Source organism: Aquila chrysaetos, chromosome 3 (assembly GCF_900496995.4).
Source record: "Aquila chrysaetos chrysaetos chromosome 3, bAquChr1.4, whole genome shotgun sequence".
Taxonomy (NCBI): Eukaryota; Metazoa; Chordata; class Aves; order Accipitriformes; family Accipitridae; genus Aquila; species Aquila chrysaetos.
In genome coordinates this window covers 60,867,891-60,891,284 of record NC_044006.1, presented here as the reverse complement: position 1 = coordinate 60,891,284, position 23,394 = coordinate 60,867,891, and the positions used below count along the sequence as shown (strand labels likewise).

Genomic DNA, 23,394 nt, shown 5'->3' with positions numbered 1-23,394 from the left:
TGAGCGGCTGCGTGGTGCTTAGTTGCTGGCTGGGGTTAAATCACGACAGCAACATAAAAGCAGTAAGGCAAGGGTTAAAAGAATGACCAAGAGCACAACTGACAGCAGTAAAACTGGTAAACACTGAGGACCTTGCTGTGTAAACAGAGAGCAGAAGGCCCCCTCTCTGATAAGGCGCTGTCACAGATGGATTTGTCAGAAGGCCTGCACTCTGGGAACAGGAGGATGGCAACAAGGTCAAAGCACACTGTAAATGCCACACCTGTCCCTGCTGTCACAACAGGAAGGCAGAATGTAGCCATGGAGATATCCAAAATAAGGAAACAGAGAAAACAGGGAACAACCCTGCCTAAGATTAATGGAGGCTGAAGTCATCAAGAATTGGAGGGAAGCAAAAGATCACATTATTCTAACTCCTGGTCATAAAAGACCTGCTCAGAAAGCAGTTTGTCATCACCAATCCAGAGGATGCCAAGACAGTAAGGGCTCAACAGCGACAGTAAGGGCTGGATAGGAAGTGTACTCTTACATGGAAGCCATCCTGGCTATACCATTTGGACGAACATCTCTTGGAGCCTGCAAGTATGCAAGTGTGAGAAAACGTGAGTGAAGCGTATGAGAAAATGAGTCTGTGGGACCAAAATCAGTTGTGTCTTTCTAAGTAAATACTACCTTCCAGTTCCTTAAGGTCTCACACCGAGTTCTGCTGAATTCCTACACCTTCAAGCACCCCATTGAAATGAGAGGACAGTCTACCTGCTCACAGCAAGAACAACCTACTGCCAAATTGGAAACCCAGACTGGGTAGCATTTAGCCGGATCGAAGCTTTGGCATTTTGTCACAATGAAACGCTCTTAAAAAACCAAACAAAACCAACAACAGAATGAATCCTGTGGAGTTTTTTTAATTGCTGGATACAATGAACGGCAAAATTTTTAGGGTCCTTCTGGCCAAGCTGGGAAGGCTGTAATGAGGCAATGCAGTTTAGACAAAGATAGTGACAAGAACCTACCAGAAACACTAGAGCAACACTCACAAGCCTTGAGGGCAGCATCGCAACCAATTTATTCAGCTCGTCTGTGTCAACAATAAACATATAACTCCTTCTGGTTGAGAGCGGAACTGAGCACGCTGCTCACCAGATACCACCGGGAGCAGCACCGTACGGATGAGACCGGAGGACGGTCATCACGGCAGCCGCCACCATGCAGAGGCCTGGGCAAACGGCAGCCGTGGTGTCTCTGAACTGCAGCGGGCGCGCTCCGGGGCGGGTACGTGAAGCGCCCCAGCGTTGCCCGGAGGCGTGAGCGAAGGGGCTGCCCGCCGCAGGGCCCTCGGCGGCCGGCCGCACGGGAAGGCGGGGCTGCGAGGCACAGCTTACCGCCGCGCCGCGCCGCTCCGCTCCGGCCGCCATTACAGGCGCCTCCAGGCGACCCCAACGGCCGCCGCGCGGGCGCTCTCGCGAGAGCACCGCCCTCCTCCCCCGCGCCCGCCCGTTGGCCGGTGACGCCGCGCGGCGGGGCGGGGCGGGGCGGGCGCCGCTTTGAATCGGCGCGGGGCGCCGAGGCCTAGGCGCGACATGGGGACGGTGGAGCCGGCGGCCGGGGCGCGGCCGGAGGATGAGGGGGACGATGCCGCCACAGCTGCTGGCCCGAGGCGCATCGAGGTTCCCCGGCCCCCCTCCATCGAGGAGTTCACCATCGTGAAGCCCATCAGCCGCGGCGCCTTCGGGAAGGTGTACCTGGGCCGCAAGGCGGGGAGGCTGTATGCCGTGAAGGTGAGGGGCCGCGGCGCTGCCGCCCTCCGCTTTCGTTTAAGCCCGTGTGGGAAAGGGAGGTGCCGAGGGGAAAGGCAGACGCCCCGCGGAGGCCTGCCCCGGCATGAGTCCCCCCGCCTTCCGACACTCGGGCTCTTGGGGAGCTGCCGCCCTTCTGGCAGAAGTTGGGGCCTGGGAGACGCCTTGTCCGCAGAGGCTGCGTTTAGCTTTCCCCTCGCGGCCCTCTTCGCCTGGAGGCATTGGTTAGGAGGCATCTGGTAACGACAGCTGCTTTTAGAAGTCCCTTAAATGTCGAGGGAACTACGCCAAGAGCCTTCCAAAGCGTCTGTGCGCTATTTGCTTCTTGCTTGTAGATACTTGTTGTAACTGAAGATATTCAGCAGTCGTGCCGCTGGGAAGGCGTTCTCACATTTGGTCGTGAATGAAAAGTCTGCCTCTGAGATGCGTAAAGAGAGCAAATTATAAGAAGGGTTTTTGCTGAGTGCACGTTTGAAAAAAAACTGTTGCGTTTTCTTTGTTGATACACAAAGGACTAAAAACTAGGCTTGTCAGCAGTAAAAACTTTACCGATGGTTTGTGTGAACTCGACTTTGCAATTAAAAGGATTATAACCAGCTGCGTAGTACACAAAAAAGGAAATGTAAAAACGGTCATGCGAAATAGGCATTGCTCTTCAGAGCTATATATGTCTACTTACATGTTTTTATTATAAGCATTTTGAGGTGAAAGCTTTTGTGTAAATCCTTTATCACTACTGCAGTGTAGTTTATGGATTGTACACAACTATAACATTTACCACATGCTAAATATTTGCACAGTTAAGGTAGATGCTTATTAAAAGTGTAGTTCCATGCATTCTGTGTATGTCTTGGAATTTTTTTTTGTATCAACTTTGATAATAGTGATGGTAGCTGTGGAAACTAATTTTCTGTGGTTTAGGTGTGCATATAGAGTGTTTCAATTATGTTACTTTAGTATCTTACACAAGTTTATTGAAAGTATTGCGACCTAAGAGCTTTTGTGTAAATCCTTTATTGCTATTGCAGTGAGACTTATGGATTATTCAAGCTACTGAATTTAACGTATGTTAAATATTTTTACAGTTGTCAACACTTAACATAGAAGGCATCAGTTTACACTTCTTATGTCTTGCTATTTTTATATGTTATCAAATTCTGTTATTGAATAGTGGCAGTAGCTGTAGACTCAACTTCTTAGAGTTGTGTTGCTTAGAGAATGGATAAATTAAACTTGCTTTAGTATCACCATAGAGATCCAGACAAGAGATGTTGAAAGTGGGCAGACTTCCAATGCATATGCAATGCTTGCCTAAATACCTATCAGCTGTGTATCTTCTATTCAAGATTAATATTGAGTGGGCATCAACATATAGTGGAGTAATTCAGTACAGGAATTAGAGCCTAATTCATAGTTAAGCTTGTTATTTCTTCATTGTGAGTTGCATGCCTTTGAGGCTTCTTCCCAAGGAAACAAAGATTTGTTGGGTGACTTGATTGTATATTTTAAATTAAGCAAAGAATTCACTTACTTTCTCTGCAAAGTTAAGAATTAGAGGCTGGAATAGTTGCAGTCTTGCACTTGAGGATACCAAGATGGCATGACTTACTGCTGCACTTTCTTTTCAAGCCTCGGGCCATATATCTCAGCCTCTGAAGAGATAGAAAGACTTGGTCAGCAAGTGTATATCTTGGCATTGGATACTTTTTCCTGGTTCTGAGTTGAGTACTGTGGAAAAGAGGATTAACTCAGGGCAGCTTAATTTCAGATACAGCCTAAACATTCATTTTCCAGTGTGCACAATTGCAGTAAATATTGGTAGTGTGATTTCCATTCCGGACTGAATTAGGAGAGCAATGAAGAAGGTTATCTAATAACCTGGGGTTTAAAATTCTGTCTTTATTTGAAGTTATAGCTCTGTTTTATATGTATGCAAGTTTAAGGTTTAGAGATAAATGAATTGACTGAAGAACTGCAGGTTGAGCAAAGAAAAGAAAGTTTATCTACTTGATTTTGTTTTGTTTTGTTTTCAGGTGATGAAAAAAGCAGACATGATCAACAAAAACATGGTTCACCAGGTCCAGGCAGAGAGGGATGCATTGGCTCTCAGCAAAAGTCCTTTCATCGTGCACTTATACTACTCGCTTCAGTCAGCTAATAATGTCTATTTAGTGAGTAAATAAATGGCTGTGGTGTTTTATGATAGTGTTGAAAATGGAGTGTAGAACTATATTCATGTCTGAAAACACATTTTTATGTCAGTGTGGGGGTATTCCTTAGTCACTTTTACATTCTTCTTTCTTAGAATGGTTGAACAAGTGAAATGGTTGAGCTCTTCTGGTACCTTTATGATCTTTCCACCTGTGTTCCTTTTTTTTTTTACAAGAGTGTCTTTTTTAATAGCTAATCTGTCTTAGGAATATGCAGAAATCTTAGGGAAAAGAAAACAAGAAACCATTCTGTTCAAGCAGAATCCAAGTAACTGAAAGACACCCTGTGGCTCACTTAAAAGAACATCTGTTTTACTTGTTGCCTGCGCTCAAAATTTGTTATGGTAGTTGGCCATTGTGACAAGAGAATAACTGAATGGCAAAACTAAGTGCTAGTCCACATGGAGCACTGTGGAGTACAGTAGAACTTGAATATGGCTTTATATACCGCCTCCGCATAAAGGTAGTATGGATTAAGACTGTACAGAGGTTCTAGCATAATTTGTCTGGTTTGCTGTAAGTACACACAGTGAACAGCTTGATTAAATTCTATGGCGAGGTTGCTATGCACTCCTACAGTGCATTTTGAGTGTAAATGAAAGCTTCTTTTCCTGGAATCTCTGTTAACTGCTGTGTGGAGGAGTTCAGGATGAAGGATTTGTAAAAGAGATGCTAGTCATATATATGGAATAGTATTGTATTGTATGTTGGAATCTAAGTACTAGTGAGATTTTTTGACCAAAACCCCATAAACTTGTTCTTGTCATTGAAGAATGTGTTTCTGCAACCCCACTGACTTTTCTTTTACCTTGGGTATGACATGGGCCATAATAGTGTGTGAGTTTGCATAATTTTTTCTGGATGTGTATGTTTTTTTAAAACACTCTTTTTCATGTCTTAAATGCACAGTAGCTCTGACTGTATACATTTCTGGAAATTTGTGCTTATTTCACAAGGCTCAGGTCTGAATTTAATATTGTGTATAAACATTTGCAAAATAAAATCCTTAAGATACCTGTTCTATATAAATCAAAATATTAGTGGTCTTTGGCTTCAGGCCTTGAGTTTCACAGAAGTCCTTTGCAATTTATTTTCTATAATATATAAATATTTCAGAAGTTAATTAAAAAGCTGACTACAGTAGTTATTTGAGAGCTAACTACAGAAAGTAGGCTAGGCAAATAATATAAAATAAGTAAATGGTCTATTAAAAGAAAATGTTTCATGTTCTCTGTCATCTGAAGCTTTAATTATTTTATCCAAGTGAAAAGTATTGTGTGGGAAATGAAGTTCGCACAAGGAAGCTTCTATCAGCTTCTGCTCTTTGAAAATATATTTTCCTAGGGGTAAAAGCTTTTTTATATTTTACTTGCAAATTTAAAATGTGTTTTAAAATGTTAAATTTTGAATGGCAGGTGATGGAGTACCTTATTGGTGGAGATGTCAAATCTCTTCTCCATATTTATGGATATTTTGATGAAGAAATGGCTGTTAAGTATATTTCTGAAGCAGCGTTGGCTCTTGACTATCTTCACAGGCATGGGATAATCCACAGGTAAAACCTACTTCTCTTTTTTTTTTTTTTCTTACAAATAAGTATTTGGTAGTTTGGGTTTTTAATTTTTCACTCGAACACATAACCAATCACCATTTCATAGTAACAGCTACCTCATTTGCTAGAGTTTCTGGAAGCTCTTTTCGCATGTGTACACTGCAGCAATATCATGAAGCAACACCTAAAATAAAATCTGTCCATATATGTTAAGCAGACAAATATATGCTGCTTTCCCCTGCCTACATGCTCTTCCCCCAGTACAGTGGTGTATTAGCAGCTATGCTACCTTCCAGGTCCCCTCTCCCTGTGGCTTTTAAATGACTGTTAGCTCAGGAACCCTCCGGATACTGCAAGCATGTAACTGTAGGACAAAGGGACAGTGACTACTCTAATGCTCCCCCTGTAGTGAGAGTTCTTTACTGCATGCAGTAGTACTACAGAGAACACCCATGAAAACTTTTACTAGAGGTTTGCTTGTCATGTGTAGCAGCTACACATTAGTAAATGTTGTGATGGTAGTACTTATGAAGAACACTTGTTAAACCTGCTGAAACACAAAATGTACAACTCTTGTGACATGCACGGTGGTTTTACAAGGCCTGAGACATTTGTACAATATTTAGTGCTAGGTATGTTTAATTATTTTGGTGTATTCTTCCACTTGGAATCTTCTGCTGGCTAAGAGATGTTACTGAGAAACAGCTATAATCAATGTTTTGTGTTTGAGTGTTTCTGGTCAGTTAACTTTTCTTAATATTGCTCAGTTGTCTTTTTGCTGACTTCAACTATATTCATGTCTTCAGGGATCTGAAGCCAGACAATATGCTCATTTCTAATCAGGGCCATATAAAGTTGACAGACTTTGGGCTTTCCAGAGTTACTCTGAACAGAGGTAAGATTGTCTGTATCCTTTTGGTTGTATTAGAATGTATTTTAGTGTCACATTACCATATTCTTGAATCCTTTACATCCCCATAGAGGGCAGCTTTCAATTAAATAAGCCCAAATGTTGCGCTAATATCTGATTTCAAGTAGGTAAGTACTGATAAGGTACATGCTAGTAAAGGATCTGCTCTATACATTGCACTTCAGAAGCTGTAGTATTTATTCTTTGGGACAAGGTTGTATGAAATACGATCTAGAGCCATTTCTCTTGAGGGGTATGGATTTCAAAGTTTTCTATGGAGTCCACTAAGAGAATTCAAAGGGTGAATGAATAATTCAGGCTTTTTCTTGGTGTTTCTCTGGCTACTTCTGGCCTTCAGTTCATGTTTCTCTGTCCTTCTATATATTAATTTCCAGTCTGAACTGGGACCTTCCAGACATTAATGTGAGGGACAGGGCGAGGTGGTTTGTCCCTAACAGGGGATTATAAATCAGCACTTCAGCATATGAACATACTGTTTCCAAGTAGCAGAAATATAGGTGAATAGTCAAATGACTGTCTGGCACAGGCAATAGGCTGCAGGTCTTACAGTGAATAGCCAGTTCCTGAACTAGCTTGCACCTCCAACCCCTTAACCATATCAGCCAACTAATGCTGCACAGCACCAGTTCAGTTTTTTGAGACAGCTGCTGGCGAGTACACCCGTTTTATGTAGTTAAAGGAATGTAGAAATTCAGAGTTGTCTATAGAGTTTCTGATTCATGGTTTTAAGAGTATAGAGGAAAATCCTAAGTATACTGTATTTTCTATAATATAGTGCTTTAATTGTGAAGTTCAAATGGGAGAGATTATGGTGTCTACTTGAACATATGTAAGCTATAAGCCTACTTACCTCTAGTGAGCAAAAAATGGCATCTAAGGTTAAATTTTCACCTATGAAAAATTTGTCTGCAGCTTTTTTTGAGATGTCTTTGGGAAAGAAAGCAGGCTTTGAATCAAATTCACCATCGTAGCCCATAGGCTGGAACTGCTACCTAAAAACCAAAGCTGCTATCAAGTTAGAAAACATAACACGTACAACATAGTATGCTGGAATAGAAATTGGACTCTTACAGTTTCTATATTTATAAACTGTAATTTTATGGTGGATGTACAGGAAGAAACAATTTGTCTTGAATAGGAATGTATGGGTATGTCTTCACTTGGGTTTGGTGGCTTCTTTTGTATATTTGTTCAGTATGTGACTACATTTTTTTCCCCTCTGGATAAAACTTAAGTAAATGCCTGTAATTTTGCTTATTTAATAGCAAAAGGAAAACCTGACCTGCTTCATAGGGTTTTTTTTTGTCTGTTTGTAGAGATAAATATGATAGATATCCTTACTACACCATCAATGGCAAAGCCAAAGCAAGACTACTCACGTACACCAGGACAATTGTTGTCTCTCATCAGTTCTCTAGGTTTTGTAAGTAATTTTCACTGTCTTTGAAGTACTTCATTCTTTTAGTTTGCTTACTATCTTAAATGTAATAATAGGAGTGATAAGGCTATTCTTGCACCTCCTCTGCCAGCTGGTAGAATAACTTATATATTTCCAGTACCTTGAAGTTCTGAAGTGATTACCTTGGATTATATTTCAAATAGCTGACTATAAGTTGTGCTTCAAAAAATTTGGAAAATGGGAATGGCTAAGCTCCAATGTAAACATAATAAAGAATGTGTGAAGCTATACTTTCAATCCAGGATGTTTTGTTCAGGCTCCATTAATTTTTAACTATGCTTCTTCCTGCTTGGTAGTATACTCCCATTGGAATGAAAATGCCAGGGTGCAATTCAAGTCAATCATCTGACAGCCTGCATGGAGTGATTTCTCCTTTACCTATGGTCCAAAAGGAAAATACCCCTTTTTCAGATAAATTACTCAAAACATGTGAGTATACCAAGCCTTGTACTAAGTAATACTCTGGCTGTAAGGTGGTGGTCTTTTAATTTTATGTGAGTAGCTTGGACCCACTTGATAAATGGTGTGCTTCTGTCAGTGTCTTGCTGTCTACCATTCCTCTGGTCCTTAAGGTCTGACATGTTTTCACCTACCCTACTTATATCATCTTTTGATTATTTTTTTTTTCAAATGCACAACCACTGAATTCAAAATGACCCTTTAAGACTTTATAGAAATAGTGTCAGTTCTTGGCATACTTTCACTGAAAATGATTTAATATAGCAATGTGTGCTTTCATTTAAATTGTCTTATCTTCTTGCTTTCTCATTTCTAACCTGAAATGTGAAGGAAGGCTACTATGGTGCCAAAGTTCATATTGCTTTTAAATTCTTGCAAGTCTCTACTTCAAAAAAATGAGTGAATTGACTGTGCAGGAAAGATGACAAGAGAAACTATGATGTCATGCATAGCTTTCCATAACTTCCTTCGATGTGAAAGCTTGACATAGTGTGAAGCTGGTTAAGATATGTTGCCTATTTATATCAACACTTGAATTTTATTTTGTTTTTTCCTCTCAAGATCTTGATACTTCTCAAGCAACTCCCGTGATGCCAGTGAGAAGTTTAACTCCTACTCTACTTCAGTCAAGAAAAAGGTTTGGTACCTCTAGTGCCACTAGTCAGTCGCACACATACCTGTCCAGTATGGGATCAGAATGCTGCAGCAGCCCCAGGTGGGAGAAAGATGTAGAGGTCAGGACTGTTTCATCTTTCCACTATAAATTAAAATCAGCTTGTACTTCTATATGCACTGTTGCAGATCTCTGCTACTTACTTCCCCCAGTTATTTCAAGTGTAGTGAAGCCTTCCTACAGCAGAAGGAGCAGGGGTTGTAATGCTTGCTGAACAGGAGTTTTGGATCAAACTAGTATTATTTTTTCTTCAAACAAATAGTAGTCCTGCGCAACATAACAGGAAAAGCAAATGCTATTTAGCCTGCAGCAAAGGAGTGACAGAGAAGGCTTCTACTGGATGGCAGTGGGTTTAGCCCTGTTCTTCACAAGGTGGGGAATGCTGGGAGCACTGGCTCTTTGGAGCCAGATAAATGCAGACAAAAGAATTTTTAAAAGGCAGAACTTGGGAAAAATAGCAAACAAAATACACTTCAAACTTCTACTAGCTATTAAAAACCGAAAAAGTTTGTTTATATTACTGAAGGGTTTTGTATCAGCTAACCTAACACCAGTAATTATAGCTGATACAAAATACTTTCTGCTATTTTAAACTGTTAATGAAATTCTGTACAAATACAGACCTGAAAGAAAATGCTGCTGTGCTATTTAGTCCCTTGCCATGATTCCTATTTAGATCACACACAAAAACGTACATTTAAAACAATTTATAATTCTTTGTTTTATCCGCCCATTTCCCAAGGCCTTGTTTTTAGTATTGTGCTACCAAAATAGTACTAATATCACATTTTCCTTTTGTCATCCCTGAAGTATAATATGCCACAGGGTAGTATGATGGGGTTCTTTGGTTTTGGCTTTTTTTGGAAACTGAGAACTTCTGTAGCTTAACTTAATATAAAATCACACATACAACTTGAACTGCTATATTTCTTCATCCTTAGGCATTTAAAAATACTGCATTTTCTATTGTATTCTAGCAAGCTTATTTTATGTTCTTAAAAATAGTCAAATTATCAAATTATCCCTTAGTTTTGAATGTTTTTGACTGTATTATGTTATGATTGTCACTACTGGTGGTTATAAAGAATAAGTAATACTTGTCAATTTGCAGTTTTTTATGGAAGTGGAAATAAGGTATTTCAAAAGACATTTCTATAATACTGTAATTCCATTTTTCTCGATACTCAAAACTTAATGTGCTCATTTGCAGCAAAGTGAAGATGAACTATGTTCTACAACAGGCAAAACAAGTAACAGTGGGTCAGCTCTCATTTCAAATGTAGAATTACCAAGTAGCAAAGACATTAAAGTTCTAAAGAAAAAAGAACTGGAGTCTGCTATTTCTCCCATCAGCAGCAGTGATTCTGGCAATAGGCAGAAGCTGGGAAGTGAACACTCTGATATAACAGATACTCCTGTGACCACACTGGATGTGAAAGGCATAGTCAGAAAATGTCTTTCTGAAAATAAGATTTGGGAAGAAAAACTCTTTGTAAATAAAAGAGGTATGACTAATGAAACAGCAGAACAACAGTCACCTTCAAGGCAGAATGAGCCTGTCAAGCCTATCAAAGAGGAAGAAGTTTTTGAAAAGCCAGGTGTAAAAAGAAGCTTTGAATTAGTTGACACTAGTCCTTGCCAGGAACTTAACTATGTTAAAAAAACCAACACAGAATATAAAAGAGGCTGTCAGATCTCAGAATTTCCAGCAAATAAAAGGACAGGTTTGACAACAGAAATTCAATCCTTAATGCTTTCTGATGATGGATGCCTACATGACACCTGCAAAAGCAAGGAAGAAGTTAAGAGTTTTATTGGTAACCAGCAAACAGTAGAAAGGTCACTTACTCCAATTATAGCTAAAAATCTTATGTGTGATCTGGATGCGGACTATGAAAAGGATGATAAAAAGGAGTATATGAACTCAAGTTTTTTAGGCACTGATGATGAAAAACCTTTAGGAATCCTCAGTACAGATTCTGACTTATTTCCTGAAATGTCTGTTACAGAAAGCCATTTAGAAAAGCAGCTTTTAGATTTGGACAGAAGTGTTAAAGACCTCTCCTTTGAGGAACAAAATACAGAAGGCATACTAATAACATCACTAGAGTCCCGAGATGTCTCACAAAACGGAGAGGAAGTACGTACTGTCCAGGACTGCAAGCCATTACATCATGAAAAGGATAATGACCAAAAACACATTAAAGAAACTTACCTTGACACAGTATCTTCTCCTTCAGAAAAGATGATGGAAGCACTGAATCTCTTAAAAAAAAATGCTGTTGTTTTCCGAAGTTATAATAGTCCAATTAATATATCCAATGTATCTGAGCCATGTAGCATGGCTTCCTTGGATATAATGGATCTTTCACCTGTTTGTAGTGGCTCTTACCCAACAGCTATTACTCCATTACAGAAAGGAAGACCGTATCGGGTTTATCAGGTATGTAAGGAGACATGTAGAAACCTTGTGCGTGCATTAGATATTGGTGATCTGAAATCATTTCGCTTGTTAATTTAGGGAAAACTGAAGCAGTTTGAAGTAATCTGTCAAAGTGACCTTTGCTGGCAGGCTTTCACTTACTGCACTTGTGTGGCCAAAATTACAATTTCTGTAAGAGCTTAGCAATAACTGTATATTCACTGGTTTGCCTCTGGCTCAACATGCGTTGTCTGTCTACATCTCTGAGAAATCATTTGCTCTTATGGTGAACTGGTTAAAAAAAGTCTGCGCTATTTTGTCTCATCCTATTTTTAGTGCACTGTGGTACTTCCTGTAATTATAGGTTTCCTGATGTAACAGGAAGTAATTTTTTTTTTTCTTAAATCCTGCATCCCTTCTAAGACAGTCTGCAAATGCTGTTCAGCTACTAGTAACTCCTGTTGTGCCTGCTGGGTTTTTTTTGTTTGTTTGTTTTTATCCTGGTAAAAGTGATAGTGTAATGTGTATTGTCAAGTACCAATTACAAGCCTATTAAAAAGACTGATGTAAAACTGTAACAGCTGCTTGCAGGTTATGAAGTTTTTGCTTTGAGCTTTTTAATCCTTCTGATAGTAAGTAAAAATCTTACTCTCCTGAAGTAAGTAGTGCCCTGATGTGGGAAAAGCAAAAGTATTCTTTTCGGTTAGTGTTTCCTGTTTCATTTTGGCATAGCTTTACAAGACCTTTATCAGTTACTTAAGTTCTAGTTGCAGGATTTAAAGCTTTCTGACAGAACTGGCAGTGTGGTGAATGATTTGGTGTACCAAAAGGGGACATTCAAAATGTTATTTTTGGGAAAGCCTTTTTTTTTTTGATGTCTTTGTCTGAATTGCTTGCTTCTGTTTCATCTATGTAAAATTTTAATTGACTATGGAACTTAACTTGCATTCAGCTGAAATGGAGTAAGAGTAGTATGCACTTCATCTCCTGAGAAATAAATGACTGATGGCATTACGCGTTTATGTAACTTAGAATTGAATGGGAGGATACCTTTTTAATATATTTTTGTGATTCTTTTAAAAATCACATCATTGCAACCTGGTTACCTGTAGCCTTTGTGGCATAGTCGTAATGAATTGATCTCGGCTGCACTGAAGATGAAGTTGGAAACAAAATTATACCAGATATATGGGAATTAAGGGTATATTGAAAAATAAAGAATGAGTCTGTGAGATAATTTAGTAGTATCTCCCAGTCATAACAGGAAACCTTTCATTGCAGTCAGCCTATTGGCTGTAAGAACTTACTGATCTCTTTGCAAGCCTGCATATTTTATCTTCAAATAATGTTCCAAATTACTTTCAGAAGGTTTGTATAGCTGTAAACAGTCACTAAGTGTAACTTGAGCAGAACTTCATCTGCAGGCATAATGCAACCCATAGGATACAGGTTAAACAATAAAGGGCTCATTTAATACATTTTGAGTACATCTGGTATGTAATATGTGAGAAAATTCAGGATTCTCATTTTTATTTTACAGGCATTTGACATACATGCTTGCTTTTCATTGGCTAATATTAAGAACTTAGTGCTAAAACTGAAGGTTATTTTGACATTCTATCTACTAGGTTATCTTCAGATTTGAATTTGAAAGAGAAGTTTAAGATTGGTTGTTTTGTTTGGGGTTTTTTTTTGAGTCATTACTTGTGGATTTGATACTGGAGGAAGAACTTAGGGAAAAGTTTCTTAAAAGAGTAGGCATCTTAACTTTTCATGCTTCAAGATGGTTGAGATGAAATGGAAGTGCATTTCACACATACTTTTTCAGGGAATGTACATTTTGTGACATGTTCTTGACTTGAACTTAAGTATCAACTGTTATACCCATTACTAAACCTGGAGATGGGAGTTTCTCAGCTAGTTTTGTTTGACATCTGAAATCTTTGTTGCATCTTTTAAGACACCTCATCAGGGAGATGCTGGCACACCCTATAGGACTCCAAAGAGTGTAAGAAGAGGAGCTGCCCCAGTAGAAGGTGAACGCATCCTAGGCACCCCAGACTACCTGGCACCTGAGCTGCTTTTGACAAAGCCTCATGGTAAGACAAACAAACCATGGAGTTTGTAAGTACTTGAAAGGTGACATATTTACACTTCTAAATATCTCTAGAGCTCTAAACCGTTCAAGTAATATGATAGTGAATTCTTTAAAAATACCTAGTGCTTAGCTTTTGCCAACATGGAAGGCTGTGTTTGCTTCAGCTGCTTCTTCCATTTACTTTTTTCACATGACTGGAGGTTTTGACTGTCCAGCACAGCCTTGCCTGCTGCTAATCTATGATTTGGAAGCTGTACTTAGGCAGGCTGAGACTTGTATGTGGCTTAGAAATCACAACTTGCTCATCCTGAGTGTCCTTTAAGATTCTTCAGGGTGGGGTGGGGGAACTTAGTGAAATTTAATATGAAAGGATTAAGCCTCCAATTATTCTTAGAATGTATTCCATGTTTATGGATATTAAATTGTTATGTGCATCCAGACAAGTTTATGAAGTTGCATTAAAATCAGTTATTGAGTTGAACGACCTCATGAAACACTTAATATTTCTGACAGGATCTTCCATACAAATGGACAGTAGTAGCCATCAGAGTTTTTTTTTTTTTTTTTGCAAATTACTATAAGAAGATAAAATAGCACAACTTTGAAGTGCATAGATTTCTTTGGCTCAAATCCTGAGCTCCACTGAGATCATCAAAAAGTCTGAAATATTTTCCTGCTAACTTGCAAGAACGATTAACAAAAAATAAATAAATGCAATGTATCCCTGATACATTTGTTGTATTTGTAATTACATTTTATTTCCATCTCAAAAGTATACTTTTATTTTGTGGAGCTTATAGTCTTAGGAAAAGTATACAAGATGAGATCTTCATTGAGAAGTAGTGATTGCTAATCTGTGGAACGGTAAAATTCTGCTGTATGCAGCCAATATAGATTAAATAAAACTGCATGAAGAGACTTAACAATTTAACTGTAATGACTAAAATCACTAAATGTATGTAGTTGTTGTTTTGCACTTCCATTCAGGGATCCTGGTTATTTGGCAGGCGTTAAAACTGCATAATAGCTTGGAAGTGTAATCAATGCTGTTAGACAATGTGAAACTTGGCTGTGATGTGACTTCCATGCAATTATTAAGTGTTTTCAGGACTTCAGTAATAACTTGCAAAGAATCTGGGGTTTATGTCAGAAAATGACAAATCACCCATTACCTTCAGTGAAGCTAGGGTTTTTTGGCTTTGGAACTCAAAACTTTACCTCACTACATATTTCTGGTTTTGTTAACTTGCTTGTAAATGTAGTTGTAATCCTAAACTATAATAATGTATTACAAAACTATTTTATTTTTATTTCTAACTTAGTTTTAACATTGCTATCTTTCTTTAATGTTGAGTTGCTACTATAAGGAAAAAAATCTGCATTCCTATGCCTTCAGAGAATCATACTAGATACTTGATGTTTGTATTTGTTAGGGGTTGTTTTGCAATAATTTTAATGTTCTTACTTCATTGTCTTTTCATATGCAGGGACTCTAATCTCCAAGTTTGCTATATACTGTGCAGAAATGGAGTGTTCAGCATAACTGTGAACAGTCAAAGTATAACTAGATCACAATTTAAAAAAAAAATTGTTTGGGTGAACAATGTTTCTATATAGAAAGATATGTCCAGTATGCATTCCACATAATGTGTGATGCTTCCACAAAAGGTGCAGGAAATATTGGAATCACTGTGACTAGGCTATCGGAAATCACACATGTAAGCCTGTACCTCAGGAGTAAAGTTAGCATTCTTAAAGATGTTGTGTAACAGGAAATACACCAGAGACACTTTTTCTCATTGCTTCCTTTCACTTTATGCAATCAGTCTGGTTTACTTTGGGTGAACAAGGCTCAGATACTCAAGACCTGGTATTTCTGTTTCTTGCTTCAAATATTGATAGGCATGATTTAGCAGGGATATGGTAGGAGTTAATCTAATCTTTAGTTAAACTCCAGGTGGGAAAAATTGCTGCTGAAGCCTGTGTTAGTACATTGTTCAGAGTTGTGATCTTATTAGACTTTGAATGAAGCTGGGAATAGTTTATCTGAACATCCAAGTACCTCTAACAACATTGGATGTGATTTCACTGCTTATCTTGATATGCTTAGCTCCGTGGGGCACTCTTACTGCTGTTAAAAGTTGCTAAAAGTGCATTAGATTACTAGTTACACATTTTAGTTTTCACCATTTCTAAACTTAGCCAATAGTCCTTTTGAAATGGCTCAAAACATTTGTTTACTTAACTTGGAGGTGTCTTAATTTTTTTATATGTGAAAAAAGCTAAGAAAAACTATACTTACTCTCTCTTTCAAAGTTTGGGGGGTTTTGTTTGTTTTGGGTTTTTTTGCAGCAAGTGTGGCATCTATTCTTTATATAGTGGAGTGGGCATGGCTTAAAGATACAGAATGCTTAGAATGCATGCCGTGGTGTCTGGGATTGCTTTGCCTGCTTGTTTTTAAGTAGGTTAATAAGATGGGTTTGGCAAAAAAAAACACCCTGGAATGTGGAAAACCAGAATTATTTAATAACAAAGGAGAGATGGCTAGTAACTACACATTGCCCTAATCAACTTTAGTGTAATGGAAAGTAATTCCAGCTTCTTGCATGCTGGCTCATCTGTGCAAGCTGTCTTCAATATTTTGACATAAATTTAGACAAATGAAAATTAAGTTCAATGGCTTGAATTCTTGGAGTCTTCTCAAAGAACAGAGAGAAGGATAGGGGTTACAATATGGAGCACTCATCCAGGCTTTAGAGCAGTTGCTAAAGACAACTGTTTCTTATCACAAAATCTCTTGGAGAAGTCAGCTCCTGGATTCTCTGTAATGGGAGTTGATAATTAGATTGTTCTTAAGAACCCCCTTGCTTTTATCAGTAAATCCTGGTATTATCTATAATGAATTAAGGAACAGGCTGGCTTTACAAAGCCCTTTAAAAATTTTTAATCTTCTGCATGATAATAAAGTACAACATACTTTGTCTCTTCCTTAATTTCCAAGAAATTTTGCAGGATTTAAACACTCTTCAATTTCTGCCATGGCTAATCTTCAAATCTTTGCAGATATCATTAAACCTTTGTGTTGGTGTAATGACCTGGATTTCTCTTACTAGGTTCTGCTGTAGACTGGTGGGCCCTTGGAGTTTGTCTGTTTGAGTTTCTAACTGGAATTCCACCTTTTAATGATGAAACGCCAGCACAAGTCTTCCAAAATATTTTGAAAAGAGGTAATATGTTTTGGTAATTGGGGAAAGTATGTATTTCCAACATTCGTTTTATGGTTTGAGTTACCGACTCATCTGCATCTTTTCCTGTAGATATTCCCTGGCCTGAGGGTGAAGAAAAGCTGTCTGATAACGCCCAAAATGCAATAGATATTCTTCTAACAATTGACAGTACTAAGAGAGCTGGACTGAAGGGTTAGTATTAAAATTCTCTTGTGTTCTTTGCAACTGATTAAAAATTTCAAAGTGGTGATGTCCTCCTCCTGAAACTTAGACTAAAACTTTAATGCCTGTTTATGTTCCATGTATAGTGCCAGAACTCTTAACAAGTTGTGGTATTTTCTGTATTTCTTGTGGGATTTTGCCCTTTCAAATAAGGAAATTTGGGCGGGGTGGTTATTCAACTTCTGTTTTGCTTTAATGTTGTTCTGCTATGGATGTTTATCTGACGTACCAAAGTTCACTCTTGCTTAACTCAGTAACAGGTATCTGGGGGTTTTGACCTAAGTGGTTTTAGGAACCTTGAGTAGAAGCCTGTAGTTTAGGAGACAAGCCTCCTACAAAAGCTAATTCAAAGGAGCTTTTTCTTGGGAATCAGCCTGTCTCTACTGAATGTATAGGGGAACACAGAGTTAGACAATATATACTATACAAAGTCTATATGAAGGACTTTAAGCATTTGCTGTTGTCACAGGGACTCTATCTTACTAAAAAAATTGATAACATGAAGGAAGCTTAAAGTGAGATAGTTTGGAAAAAGAGGAAGAAGTCTTACGAGAAAAATACGCAAGAAATCACTAGAGAAGGAAATTATTATAGAAATGCTTACTCATAAATAGACTGAAGGCTAGAAGCTGAAACCAGGCCAATTCAAATTAAAGGCACATGGTTATAAATGAAGATCATGATGTCAACAGGGAATTCTGTGGCTCTTTAATGTCTCCCAAAAAGCATCTCATGTCTTAATTTGAAGGTGTTTTAGTTAAACACAAGTTATTGTCTTTATTCCTGGATAATAGGGTGAAATCTAGTTGCCTGTCATGCATAGAAATCTAAACTAGATGACATAATGGTTTCTTCCAATCTGAAGTTTTTGGAAATTCATTCTTTCTCAGGACCTTTAGCTGTATCCGATTTCTTCATCCAATTTATAGGCCACTGAAGTGAAGTTGGATGAGTAGCTCTCAGGACAACTATTAAGTTTTCTTCATTGTAATTGAGTTTCTATCACTGTCATCTTCTCCCCCCCCCTCCACAACACACATGCTCTCCCTCTCTTTTATTTCTCCAGCGTGAAGCCTAACTTACTGAGAAATCCCAGTTATGTCATGTCCTAGTGCTATGCTTCTGCGAGTTCAGCCTTTCCAGCTAAGAGAGGCTTTAAAGCAGTATTTGGCAGAGAACACGGGTATCCAAAGTTTGGGGTTTTTTCCCCCCTTCTTCAGAGATGTGGGCAGGAGCTGAATGCCAGCCATGGTACACATTAATACTTCTTTGGAAAAGACAATGAAGTCTGCTCACCTTTTCAGCTGAAGACAGCTTTCAGTATGTGAGAACTTTCTGAAGAGCAGAACTAGATACAGTTCTAAGAGAGTGGATCTGTGCAGTGTCCTGCACGTATGGTTGCTGAAGCTATTAGAAGGAGTTAGAAGACTACCTCTCTAATTTATTGCCTTTTGTCTAAAATAAACTTTAATATGGTGCTATATTATTTAATCAGGAAATGTAGAAATAATAAGCAAGTGTTAATGTCTTGCTGTCTATCAGCTAAAAGCCTGTGATATGTGCTTAGAAATAAAATTTGCAGTGAGTGTTTTTCTTTCACCTCCTTTTAAATGTGATTTTTACTTGTCCTATTATTTTTTATATTTGCTCTTGATTTTTGTGGTGCAGGTGATACAAAACCACGTTTTTATCCCACTCAGCTGAAAAGGTGCTTTCTTGGATTGAATTGAAGTAGCAAAGCCACTTTCATCAGGGAGTGGTGTTTCCAGGTTATGCAAAAGACACATCAGATCCTGCATGCCAGGAAGTCACCTCCTGGTCAGAATGCACAGGCCAAGGGAGTTCTCCTTGAGTCAGGAAGTCTTGCAGCTTGGTTAGTTATCCCTCCTTTGTGCTGGGAAAGAGGAATCTGGTGGTCTGTGGTAACTTCACCATAAGGGTGTTTAGACTTCTGTGTCTGTTGGTAGGCCAAAGCAGAGGAGGACTGCTGCATGAGCTAGCAAAAGGCAGGTGGCCTGGAGTGGAGGAGGGTGGGAGTGACTCCCACATGTCTACTCAGCACAGAGCTTTGGCAAAATTAGAAACTCATTTTGAAGTGATGCTTAAAGTTTCTGTGGTACCCTATCATGACAGGCCCCTAGGGCATCTCTGATCCACTATATGTGCTGTGTAGAGTAGGTTCTCTAGCTAGGGTGAGATGGTTAGTTGGCATGACAATAGCTTCGTCTCACTGAGGTTGGGGGTAATCAAAACCCAATTGCAATTTGCACTTTTGTCAATTTCCAAACCAGCAAAATAGAGCACATCTACGGACAGTTACGCACCAAGGGACCAAAGTGACTATAGGGCTTGGACAAAAGGGTGTTTATAATGTTTATGTGAACTTCTGTTTCAGAACTGAAAAATCACCCCCTCTTTCATGGTGTGGACTGGGATAATCTACAGAATCAAACTATGCCGTTTATACCTCAGCCAGATGATGAAACTGATACCTCTTACTTTGAAGCTAGGAATAATGCTCAGCACCTGACTGTGTCTGGATTTAGCTTATAGCATCAAGATAAGTGAACTTTCTCTATGGTTTTGCACACTTACAGGATGTCCTATAACACTAGTTTGGTCTTAACTAAGTTTCCTTGCCAAAATTAGTGTTTTAAGTTATCAGTCTGTTTTTATTATTGTATCCTTTATTCGAAAGTGAAACTACTGTATGAAACTTGGCTGGTATAAAGTGCCTTTGTGCTACTTTTTATCTTGCTTACTGCACCTTACTAAGAGGCCAGAGGGTTGTATTTTTTGGAGCTAGTAACACTTGGCAACAATGGGGCTTTTTTTAATAGCAATGAGTAACTCCAGTTAGGAAGTGTGAAGTTGATTCCCAGTTAACACAATGAGGAAAGGAAAGGACATAAATGCATGCTAATTGTATCTAACTGTAACTTACCTATTGGTGGTTCAGTGTTACGGCAGTCTTGTTTGGGAGTAGTCCTTTCTGACCAGTTTGAATATATATCCACTGTGCAAAACTGATGTTTCTACTTGAGGTGGAAAATTGAAATCTTAATGCAGTGTTGAAATGTCTGTCTTCTGTTTATCTTATCCCAAGAAGGGTTAAAAGAGAGTGTTGTTCAGAGTTAACTCTGCTAGATGCAGCATGTGAGACTGCCAGTAGTTCCACTGGCTATTATCCTATCCTAGACAAATGGGGTAGGGAAAGGAAGCTTGGGGCAATTCTGTTTAAACAAATGCTCTGTTTTAATTGTTGCATTGTAACAACTTACACTGTAGGAAGATGGACTAAACAGCATACACTTCAGCAATTACTTGTTTTAAATAGAAAATGCTGAGTATGTGTGTTTATGCTCACTCATGTCAGATGATAGAAAACAAATCACCTGAGTGTTGGCTAACAAGTGAAGTACTATTCATACTGAAGCTGCTATATATTAAACACTATAGTGTATTGCAAATTAACAGACTGTTCTGTAAACTCACAACCAAATCTTAGATTTTACTAGAACTTAAGTTACAAGTGTATATTCAGTATTATACATCCTAATTAGGGGGAAGTATATTTAAATCTATTTTTCAATGCAAAACAAAACTTGCACCTGCTATGTTTTAGATGTTTATTTGTAGGTAATTGTTTAAATTATCTTCAATATTTTTCTTGCATAGGTATCTTTCTCAGCTGACTTACTGAAGATTTTTATTTTTCAGGTTTGTACTTGTTAGATAAAGATCACTTGTGCTAGATGGTGGTGCCAGAAGCCAAGCATTTTGCTAGTGATTTTTGCCAAGTGGCTTTTGAGTTTCATGAACTGACCCTTCCTGCAGGGGGAGTGAGTTGTCCCTTCATTGCCCTGCTTCCTGGAAGACAAGATTTATTGATGGAATTCTGAGCAAACAGTGTCTGCTAGGCTTCCTGCTGTCCCCTCAGGCAGCTGGGAAAGGAATGGTAATGGTGGAGAAAAAAAAAGTTTCCTAGAAAGACCAGAAGAAAACTAATTCTTAACAGCTCAGAATGACAAATCCCAGTGTCTAGGTGCAATAACTCAAACATAGTGAAACAGAATCTTGGCAAGTTGCAAAACATACAGTGACTCTCACTCCCTTTGCTAAGGACTTCAGTTTCAGAAAACTTCTAAATTGTTGAATCTTACTGAAATTAATGTTATGTGAAAAAGGTGCAAACAATCTAATGTAATACATTACTAAAGCAGTATCCATTGACAACATCCTCTGAATATGAGAAGCTCTTTAGCATTTTTCCTGTGTGTAGTTAGTATATATAAACTGGGGGAGGCAGAGTATCTTAAGTTATCACTGGTATTTTATGCAATTTATTCTTCCATTTCTAGTAATCTTGTTTAAGAAAGCTGGTCTTACAATAATGAATCTCAGTTTCATGCTGAGAAAAATACTCTAAAAATGTGTTAGGAAATAACGTAAACTGAACACCACAAAAGCTCTTTGTCTTCAGTGCTTTACAAATGGTTACAACCTGTTCCCACTTTGCAGTATAACAAATTCCCCTCAAGGCAGAAAAAACTAGTTACAGTGGTATGACATTTTAAAGATAACCTCTAACCCCTTGAAATAATTCTTAATCAGCTGCAAGGGTCAAGTAAGCTTCTATTTAAACTTCTTCTTGACCAATCACAGTGAACTACAGAACTGTTTAAAAGTCTTTTAGGTATTCTAATGCTAGTGTATATAGTGCTAGAGATGATAGTACACCAAAACATTAGGTGTAAAGAATCTTGTTAACTTAGTTTTGTTCTTATAAAAACCTCAAACCTTCTTTTAAAGACCTTATTCTAAAAGAAAATCATGGTTCTTCTACCATAGTTTTATAATGAAATATAAAAAAATAAATTCTGTAGAACAATAAATAGGCCAACTGACAAATCAGAATGTTTAATGCAAACAGTTACCACTTCACTGCTGTCTACAACTGTTCAATTCTGCACAATTAGCACTGAAGACTTGCAATACCCCATTCTCTTCAATATCTTGTATTTATCCTGATCATAGCAAACATGGAGTTGAACTTCTCATGTTCATTGTTGGGGTTTGTGGTGTGTTTTTGTTGGGGTGGGGGGAGCTGTTAGAAAGGTGAATCCTAGCTTTGTTCTTCAACAGGGAATTCCTTGTCAACTCCTAATCCCCTTGGTTTTTGCCCCACTTATTGACTTGAAATACTACAAGGAAAAGTACAAAAAGCAATAATGTAGTAGCTGAAAGATTTAAAAGTTTCTTCTCATTAGTAATCAACTACCACTATTTGTGTGAACTGGTAAAAGTTTCTAGTCCTTAAAAGCTGTAGAATACCATTTGGCAAGTACTCTAGCTGTTACATGGTGTTTTTTAAAGGCTTAAACTTTATGTGCATAACCTACATCTGAACTCTGTAGCGTCCAGGTTATCTTGGGAGACAGTTTATCTGCTATTAGCTGGACAGAAGTGTGCTAAAAACTGTAGAGATCAGTTAACTGTCACACTTTCTTATATAGAAACAGCAGTCTTGGACAACTATTACTACCCATAACTTGCTGTTAGGCTCACCTATATGCTGTGCGAAGTTTGGAGGCCAAGATACTGAAATGCTGCCATGTGTTCTCGAGCTAGTAGGTGCCAGTTTCAGCACGATCAGGTTTACCTATGGTTATTCTTACAGTAAAATGTGTTCTTTTCCTTCTACTTTCTCAAGAAGTTTACTTTGCACACTTTTGTGTAAATATATGAAATAAAATACTGCAGTCTTGCTGTTGCTTCCTTCTGCTTTTTTTTTTTTCTGTCTTAAACTGCCTTATATTTTTGACCCTGTAGGTGTGGCAGGTAAATTTTTACACAAAGAAACCCTGACTGCTTCCCCCTATGCCAGCAAAGACAGTGATAATAGGTAGGGAAATAACCTAATACTTTCTAATACAGGTGTATATGCTTGTCAGTTCATAACTTGCTAACACCCTCCTCCACTCCTTATTACAAGCTCCACTTGTGTATTTAGTGGCAGGAGAGCAAAGAGTCCTTAGATGGTCTATAACTCCTGCTGGGAGTCTGCTCCTTTGTGGTGACTAGAATTCTAGAGTTCATCTACATCAGCACTTACAGGGCTTCCACAGGCCCAGAACAGGAGAGAAACAGAGGGCCTTGAGGACAGAACAGGTGCCACACACACACACTTAGACCTGGCTCTGTTCTGGTTACCTTAGCTGAAACCACCTCTCAGTAGGTGGAATGCCTTCCATCTGGTTTCATATACTGTTTAGATGAAGTCTGATTCACTGCAAGAACCTAACTGGACATGTGCTTCAAAAGTGCAATTTTGAGCTGGGTCTA

At 38.5% G+C, this 23,394-nt stretch overlaps 2 protein-coding genes across 6 annotated transcripts in view; one reads left to right on the top strand and one right to left on the bottom strand.

The window, feature by feature from the left end:
- Positions 1 to 1,451: 1,451 nt before the first annotated feature.
- On the top strand, positions 1,452 to 22,816 carry MASTL (microtubule associated serine/threonine kinase like). Its single transcript, XM_030009489.2, has 12 exons — positions 1,452 to 1,778; positions 3,830 to 3,967; positions 5,422 to 5,561; positions 6,365 to 6,453; positions 7,806 to 7,912; positions 8,245 to 8,377; positions 8,969 to 9,141; positions 10,291 to 11,523; positions 13,463 to 13,601; positions 16,714 to 16,827; positions 16,918 to 17,019; positions 19,445 to 22,816. The coding sequence occupies exons 1-12, from the start codon at positions 1,581 to 1,583 to the stop codon at positions 19,600 to 19,602; spliced, it is 2,724 nt and encodes a 907-aa protein (XP_029865349.1). The 5' UTR covers positions 1,452 to 1,580; the 3' UTR covers positions 19,603 to 22,816.
- ACBD5 (acyl-CoA binding domain containing 5) overlaps positions 1,776 to 23,394 on the bottom strand; it is a 54,335-nt gene continuing 32,716 nt past the window's right edge. For 3 of the 5 annotated variants that reach the window (XM_030009494.1, XM_030009493.1, XM_030009499.1), the window contains one exon: positions 1,776 to 2,214. In XM_030009494.1, the coding sequence (XP_029865354.1) occupies positions 2,184 to 2,214 (31 nt within the window). In that variant the 3' untranslated portion in view covers positions 1,776 to 2,183. Of the gene's footprint in view, positions 2,215 to 2,931; positions 3,449 to 3,822; positions 8,327 to 23,394 lie in introns of those variants that run through there. The other 2 variants (XM_030009497.2, XM_030009498.2) reach the window with 2 other exon arrangements.